The following is an 8,740-nucleotide window of genomic DNA, read 5'->3' on the forward strand; positions in this document are numbered from 1 at the left end:
TACTTAATCAAAAAAAATAGCTAATATCCTTCATGTAGAAGTAAAAAAATTACTTTATTAACAGAGACTAGAAACGTATAATGTATTGATAACTGAATAATTCTCTGGTTTTGAAAAATAAAATAATTTGAATTTAATCGCTTTAACATTTACATCGTTACGGATTGTTAGATTGTGTAATAATAATTTGACAAATAACAAATTGCTGCAGTTTTATAATAATATTTGTGTTTTAACTGATTGTCAAAAGCAAACAACACTGATGAGGTCAAGCTAGTTATCGAGCTGGGGTGAAAAAATTGTGTATATTTCATTTATATGATATATTGCAATAGTGCATACACGGTTTAGTTGCCATTTCGCTTTTAGAGAGAAAGGGTTAGTTTTATATGAAGTAATAATTTATAAAGGTAAGTAGTTCTTAGGTTTTTTGGAGTATAAAGACTAATTATTGTAGCAAAAACTAATAAATTTTAATACAAATAGACCTAAATTCTCACTCTATGATATGTTCATATTTTCAAATTTAGATACTACAAACATTATTATGGGCTTTTTTTTTTCTTTTTTTATAATCCTAATTTTTCACTAATTTATTAGAAATCTTATTAAGGTAAAAATATTACTTGCATCAGTGTCAACTACCTTAAAAAATCTCTAAAAACTCTAAAAGAAAAGCCAAAAAAACTAAATAACCATTAAATTACGTAAACTACATAAAGAAAAACAAAATTGCACAAGATAACAAAACCAAAACAAAAATATTTTTTAAAACGGTCGCACACACTGATACACTTAATAAAAATATAAACTAATTAAAATTATAGCTATAATTAGAGAATGATAACCTTTTTGCCGGTTTTTTCTAGTCAGTATGCCTCCACATACGTCATCGCCACCATCATCTTTGGGAATCAGCTCGCCTCCAAGACGCGGAAAAAACCAGACCGTGGACACGTGGTTGGAGGATAAAGTCCTCATCGATAATGCAGAAGGTCTATGGAGGGTTCACGATGGAATCTATGATTTGACCGATTTTGTTGATAAACATCCTGGTGGATCTGAGTGGTTGCAGTTAAGCAAGGTGATTGTTGATTTTTTAATAGAGAAAATTTAAAATGACCGGTTTACAGATGATGATGATCGATTATTTTCTAAACAGTTTCAATCGAAAAATTTGATTTTTAAATTTTTGATGAGAAACTAAAAATATTTTAAATACAGGAACGTCGGAAAACATATGTACTGAATGGTGAAACATCTAAATGTATCCACCCTGTACTAGTTATATTAAAACTTAACTAATATCTGATACATATTGCAGGGTCTGGACATTACCGAAGCGTTTGAAGTGCACCATTTAACCAGTTTGCCGGAAGAAATGCTGAAAAAATACTTTGTGAAAAATGCGGACAGCAAACGAAACGCACCATTCACTTTCAAAGATAATGGGTTTTACAAAACTCTGAAGAAAGAAGTGATTAAAACGTTGCCCACTATCCCCAAACCGAAAACTAACATCTCCAACTTGATGATTGACTCCTTTTTGGTGATTTTGTTTATCTTGTCTATCCTGGCGGCCAAGTACTATAATTTCTTGATAGGAATCTTGGCTGGGAATTTTTTGGCTTTCTTAACGATCGCGGCTCACAATTATTTCCACCAAAAAGACAATTTTAGGATGTACTACTTTAATTTCTCCTTGCTAACTGTCAGGTAAGGATTTTTTGAGTTATTTCCTAACTGTAATAGAGGCTAAACTTAAGTTTACCCGTATAAACCACCGAAAGAATCTGAGTAAAGTCCGAATTATTATGAAGGTTACACGCATTCTCCCCGTTTAGCCTGACTAAAGAATGATGTACCAATAATAGTATAACAATAAGGCAATTTAATTTTTAAAAACACATTTAATTAGGCCGCAAATTTTACTATTTAGAATAGAAACCGTATATTAACAAAGTAAAGCAAACCGTCATCCATAATTTATTTGTCCAAACAGGCATTTTGAGTTACATAGATTTCCAATAGCTTTATATTTACAGTTGTGACAATTAATAGACACATTGATATGTTTTTTACGCTACCTGACAGCTGAAATTACTAATCCAAAATAATTCTATAGTTTTGATGTGTTTCATAACGTCAAATTTGACTTCGTGGAGCTGTAAAACTACTTTTACAGTAACTACTTAGTATTTTAAAATTTCCAAAAAACGTCGTCTGGTCTGTCAATAACTGTCGAATATTTCTAAAATCACCCCTTCCTCGATCGACATCTAGAATTTTGTATCTCCAATAGTACCTGGACACTTTGTGTTAGATAGAATTTTCATATTCTTATATAAATAATAAAATTATTATTTATTACAATCTGCGCACCTGGTCTAACTCAACAATTTTTCGGACTTTACTCATATCTTTAACCCATATTCTTATTTTACCCCTAACATAACCATGAGGTGTTAAACTTGGCATTTTAGAGAGTGGAGGATCAGCCACGTACTCAGCCATCACTTGCACACCAACACCATAGATGATTACGAAATATCTTCGTGGGAACCCTTCTTGCAGTATTTGCCTACTAAAAAATCACCTCTTCAAAGATATGGACAGTGGTTTGTTGCTCCCTTAATGTGGATGTCTGGGTTTCACAAAGCCCTCCTTACCAGGTTTGTTATGGTATATGAATTACACAAAATGTCATGGTTGAAATATTTTAAGGGTGATCGAGTATATGCAAGGAAGACGTAACCACATCAAGAAAACCGACTTTATAGCTTTCCTTTTACCATTGTTTATGTACATCTTCAGCGGTCAAAGCTTTTGGCAAACTTTTATAATGTATAACTTTATCATATGCGTAGGAAGTACGCATTTGTTCTTTGTGGGGTTACACGCAGCCCATCATCATCCTGAAATATTCCATGATGGTGATAAACCCAGGTATTTACCAAAATATACTACCGGATTGAAGGGTTAATGCTAATGATATTGAAATAGGTCTGAAGACGACTATGATTGGGGTGTCAGCCAATTGGATGCCATTATGGAACGGAAAGAAATCACCGGATCACCATTTTTGGTCTTAACCAACTTCGGTGATCACTGTCTTCATCATATGTTTCCTACATTGGATCATTCCACTTTGGAGCATTTGTATCCCACATTCAAAAAGGTCAGTGCTGAAAAACCGTTTAACCGTTTAATAAATGAGGATTTTAGGTTCTGAGCCAGTTTAACACAAATTTGAGAATGGTGTCGCAATTAGACACTATTTACGGAGGGTTCCAGCAGCTGATTAAAGTAACCCCAAGTGAGGCTCCACCAGATCTGAGCAAATGGGATCTTAGAAAGGTCAAGTGATTTAGTCACTTGCTCAATCAGTGTATTCTAATGATATTATACATAGAGATAAGTTACGGGTAATAAACAGATTTTAAATTAGTTCAATAAAAATGTATGAAGTCTGATATGAATACTGCACATGTCGATTTATTTTGCAGGTTAATAAAGGTTAATTTCGGTTATTTTCAATACCCATTATTACCAAAACCTCATCAAAATCCGATTTGTTTCAAGCGAAGATAAATCATAACAATATTTTATTTTTTCTCATAAATGTTGCTAAACCAATGACCGATGAATTTTATTATCTTGTTGACAAAGACATTTTAGATGTGTAAGGATTTCTTCTTCATGTCTGAAGCAACGTGACACTATGGCTACTTTCAGCTCGTAACCTTACGCTTCCAAAGGTGGCGATCCTCAGGTTGACCCGTGATGTTCCTTACTTGATCCAGCCAACGTGACGGAGATCGGCCTCTGGGTCTTCGGCTTCTACTTTGCCCTGTGCTATAAGTTTCTCTAGGATATCCTCATTTCTGCGTGTGATGTGTCCAAAATATTGAACGATTCGTCTGCGGAAGATGATAGATAGTCGATCCGTGATGTCGAGTTCATTAAGAATTGACACGTTTGTTCTTCTAGCAGTCCATGGAATGCGCAACATTCTTCTCCAGCACCACAATTCAAATGCGTCTATGCGGTGTCTATCAGCCGCATTAATGGTCCATGACTCGGATCCGTACGAAAATATAGAGAACACCAAAGATCTCACCAGAACCATTTTTGTCTTTTTGGTTATCCCTCTGTCTGTCTTTCCCAGGTTCACCATAGCTGCCCGCAATAGTGCTATACAGCCTCCTGTGTTCGTTATTAAAGACCCCATGTAAGTCATTAACCGTTTCGATATTTGGAGGCAGATTGTTTATCTGTACTGCGTTACTTCTATCAATTACCATGTTTGGTTTGGTCGAAGTTAATCTTCAGACCAAGAGCCGACTCTCATCAGCCACCCTTCCAAGCATTCGGGCCAATTCTTCTTCATTGCTATTAGAGTGGTGTCGTCCGCGTATCGAAGATTGTTTAGCATTTTACCATTGATCGTGATTCCTCCCTTCTCCAAATCTAGGGCGCGTCTCATTATGTATTCGCCATAGGCATTCTTCTGGCGCAGTCCTCTTTGCGTTTTGAAAGGATCCGATGTTTTATTATCTAGGTTGACAATTGCGTCATTATTCTCGTACAAACTGGTAATGAGGACTCCCATTTCACTCAGCACTTTCCACAAACTCTCCCATCTTACACAATCGAAGGCTTTCTTGTAGTCTAGAAAGCATAGGAGCGTAGGGACATTAAACTCTAGTGTTTTTTTCTATTAGTTGGCGGGTATTAAATATCTGGTCTCTCGTCTCTGTGTAAGGATAGTTATATAGTTATTATTAACTTTATCTACTTTTGAAGAACTTTATAATAAGGTAAAACGTTTCGATTGGGCTTAAAACAAACCAAAAATTATTCTAGTCTTCTCTTGAAAAGGCACTAAATATAATATAGGTATATAAATAAATGGGTAATTAGCCAGCACAATCGTTTTGACCTAGTAATTTCAGACTTTCAAATTTCTATTTGAACATACATTTTTGAGGCTAATGTTCTCAAAGTTCGTCAGCAATTATCTTTTACAGCTTTCTATACAAGATTCTTCTCTATTATATATTATATGCAATATTAATTAAAAAATCTAGATTTTTCGTCAAGTTTATTACGAGGGTGCTAAAGCACACTCATTAACTGCCGATTTACGATGATCAACCGATCAAACAATAAACGAGTTAATAATCGGCATGTTTTCCATTGAACTTGAAGCGCTAAGCCAGCGAAGAGCAGTAATTAGTTTCGATAATTTACGACTTTGGAGATAATGGAAAAACGATGATTTTCCATCAAAACACTACTGCAAAAACGTTTTGCGTGAAAAACTAAAACAATGTTTGGGTTCGTGAATCTGAAAAAGTGCCTGTCGAGTCCCAATCACTTTTTCAAACTGCTGGTAGTGGTTTGTTGTTTATCTTTTTCCGTTTATCAGGTAAGTTTTCTTTTACTCAACCAACTTTAATAAAATAAATCAAAATAGGTAGCACAATGTGTTCAAAGATTGATGAACCCACCAATTACAACTTATTACGGGTTCCATTTGAACGAAAGCATGGCGTACCCTCGCGTTACTATATGCAGAAGACCAGGCTATAAAACTGATCTTTTTCCTGTAAGTCCAGACTTTCATTTTGACTTATATACAGGGTGTTCAAAACATAAAGCTAAATAAGAAATCTTGTAACTACTTTTCGATCTTGACTATAAATTTTTTGTCCAGTATTAATAACATTTCTCTTTCATCTCCATTCAAGTTTTTCGTAGCGTTACTGTTTACCTCTCGCTAAACCACTGTGTAGCAAAATTTCCTCACTTTAGAAATACGGATTAAGAAGCACTCAAACTATCCACAATCAAAACGTTTTCCGAAACTTCGACTTTAGCAACTATACCATCAAAGAATTCCTAAACGAAACCACTTATAGTTTCAGTGAACTTGTGGGTTCTTACGCTTTTAATGGAATTGGTTTCTCCTCAGGTACCATCGCAACTTTGTCATTCACTTAATGTTTACAACTCTAATCGATTTGCAGCAATCGATTATACATCGTTTGACACAACTAGACATGGTAAATGTTACACGTTCATCCCATTGGAATTGTCTGAAGTGTATAGCATTTCGGGAGGATGGTGGTTTTACCTGCCCCACGACATGACTGAAAAAACTCTGGACGATTACAGTGTGTCCGGAAATGGGTTCCACGTTTACGTGCACGCAGCCAATGAAATCATGTCCTGTAAGTTGACTCTCCTTCCCCAAGTTTAGTCAATCCTACTAAAAATTTTTACAGCTGATGATGAACAAGACGACAATTTCTTAGAGTACATTTACCTTGAAGCCATGGAAGACATCAGGTTGCATTTGAGGTACCAGGAGTTCCAAAGGGTTCACACTAGCGATAACCCTTGCGTCGACCCGGCTGATCAGCCCTACTACAGCAGATCAAGGGTAAGTAGGAATTTTAAAAACACAAAACAAGTTTGGTGCTAAAAAAATGTAGTGTGTGGAGGAATGTTTCCACTACCAGATAGCCAACCAAACCAATTGCACTTTACCATGGTTGTGGATGGTACCAGAAGATCATCTACCACAGTGTAACACTGTGGAAGAAGTGAGTTTGTTGGTGAACTTGTTCCTCAGACAGTAAGTACGGTTATCCATTCTAAAAAATTATTTTTTTTCTTTAAAATTAGTTGATTAGAAAAAAGTAATGGTCGTTCAATAAACATGAATAATAAAATATTTTCGAAAACGTGTAAAGCCCTATTTAGATTTTTTTTTTCTAGGGGATTGGAGTTTAAATAAGAGTACTACAACAATGTTAAATATTCAAAAGTCTCAGACTTAAAATATGCTATGTAAGGCACAATTTACATAGGATAGGTTACATATAATCAAGTGGCACATCTAATATAAAAAATGTGACTTTTGAATTTTCAACTTTTACTAAAACTCTTCTTAATTTCATTAATTTTAATTTTGAAATTGAAAATTTTCTGGAGCATCAAACTAAATCGGTCAAAGTTCAAATTGACAAAAGAAATTCAGTTTAAAAATGATTAAAACAGTCACGTGACTCTGATAATTACAATTTGAAAAGTGAAAATGTTGCTGAAAGTCAAATAAAAAAAAATAAAAAATTTAAAAAACTTAAATTTGAAACTGTCAAAGTTCAAATGTCGAGAAGTTAAAAAAATGATATTTAATGATTATTTGGCGGAGTTAGGGACAAATAATCATTAAATATTGGGCCAAGAACTGGTAGAACTTATTTGTCCCTAACTCCGCCAAATAATCATTAAATATTCACATATTTGGGACGCCACTACTACGATCTAAAAAAATGATGTTTAAAAAATAGTCAACAGTTACGTGACCCAGTAAATACAGTTTAACCTTGAAAATTGTCTGGGACGTCAAATGAAAGCTGTCAAATCACCAACCAATCTGAATATTAGTAGAGTCAATTTTAAATGGCTGGCTGTAATTAAAGCCTAGACCCAAGTATAAATGTTAATGGGAAAAGGCCTCAGTTTGATTTATTACATTTATAGAATAGTACTTTCGGAAGTACTTCGAAAATCATTGATAGAGTAAAAATTTTACATGAATGCTAAATTGTAGTCGGTTTTCCAGGGAAGTTTTTCCAGAAAAAATGGTGTATGTTGGAACAGCGATTTTAAAAGTTTAAAAAGTCTGCATTTTAAAAACTTTCAATTTATTGCTACTTTTTTTGTAATTCTCTAGCAACCGCCAAAGCTTGATCGCCAATTGTTCCTGTCCAATGTCCTGTCACGTGTCCATCTACACTCCAACCATCGTAAGCCGAAAAGAAATTGACGAAACCAACAGTCCGCACGGTTTTATCGCCATGTACTACACCAACAACCTGGTGACCCAAATGAAGGAAGTGGTCGGATACAATTTTACAGCTTTTATCTCCGATATTGGAGGTTCTTTGGGCTTTTTGCTCGGTAATTTAATTGACTGAAAAATCACCAAAAATTTACATTGGAATTGCAGGATTGTCGGTAGTGGGACTAATCAGAGTTTTGGAGAAAATCGTGTGCTCTTGCATTAAAAAATATTACGAAAAGAAGAAGAAGCCTGAAGAGGAACAAAATTCCGAAACACAAAGTAACACCAGAAGTAGTTTTAGTGGTAGCACTAAAATTGTGGATGATTTATCGTTAGGCAAATGTAACAATTCGATTCAGTCTAACGGTAGAGTGAATCTGTATGAAAATTTGAAGGATTTTGATAGTGACGCTTTCAAATCGTACCAGAAAACTCTAGTGACCGAAAACAATCGTAGATTTTAATGCTATATTATTTCTAGTATGTAATCCTTTAGAAGGTTAGAGTAATTAAATTATAAGTAATAAACCTTCTAATACCTACCCGAACAATTTTTCAAGCATCATAAAACGTTCACCATACGGCAGATTTGTGAGTCAGTTGTTGTGAGACCGTGGCGAGATGGATAATATGCAAGTTGGCAACTATTTTGTGTTCCAATAACCCGACGGTTATGTAGAACGAACAGGGACGGACTTGAAAATACATGGTCAAAAAAAGCAGCTTTCAGCTGGCTGCTTTTATTTGGCCAATCACAAATTACCAACATTGATGGGATATACGCAAATGCTGCACATGTGAACATACCATTATTGTTATATGTAACGGGTTATATGTTATATGTATCGGGTGACCCAATAAGAAATTACTGGGTAAATTGGC

General features: G+C 34.8%; 2 protein-coding genes across 2 annotated transcripts; both read left to right on the forward strand.

The window, feature by feature from the left end:
* The first annotated feature begins 261 nt into the window (after positions 1–261).
* On the forward strand, positions 262–3,530 carry LOC145734389 (cytochrome b5-related protein-like). Its single transcript, XM_081987685.1, has 7 exons — positions 262–410; positions 870–1,084; positions 1,325–1,716; positions 2,484–2,672; positions 2,725–2,946; positions 3,004–3,178; positions 3,226–3,530. Exons 2-7 carry the CDS (start codon positions 875–877, stop codon positions 3,364–3,366), a joined length of 1,329 nt encoding a protein of 442 aa, XP_081843811.1. The 5' UTR covers positions 262–410; positions 870–874; the 3' UTR covers positions 3,367–3,530.
* Positions 3,531–5,309: 1,779 nt separating this feature from the next.
* ppk17 (amiloride-sensitive sodium channel pickpocket 17) lies at positions 5,310–8,400 on the forward strand. The gene is made up of 8 exons (XM_081987649.1): positions 5,310–5,431; positions 5,480–5,611; positions 5,818–5,977; positions 6,033–6,236; positions 6,291–6,448; positions 6,501–6,643; positions 7,748–7,974; positions 8,024–8,400. Exons 1-8 carry the CDS (start codon positions 5,333–5,335, stop codon positions 8,320–8,322), a joined length of 1,422 nt encoding a protein of 473 aa, XP_081843775.1. The 5' UTR covers positions 5,310–5,332; the 3' UTR covers positions 8,323–8,400.
* The last annotated feature ends 340 nt before the right edge of the window (positions 8,401–8,740 follow it).

Source organism: Ips typographus, linkage group LG1 (genome assembly GCF_016097725.1).
Source record: "Ips typographus isolate SLU linkage group LG1, UJ_Ityp_2.0, whole genome shotgun sequence".
NCBI lineage: Eukaryota > Metazoa > Arthropoda > Insecta > Coleoptera > Curculionidae > Ips > Ips typographus.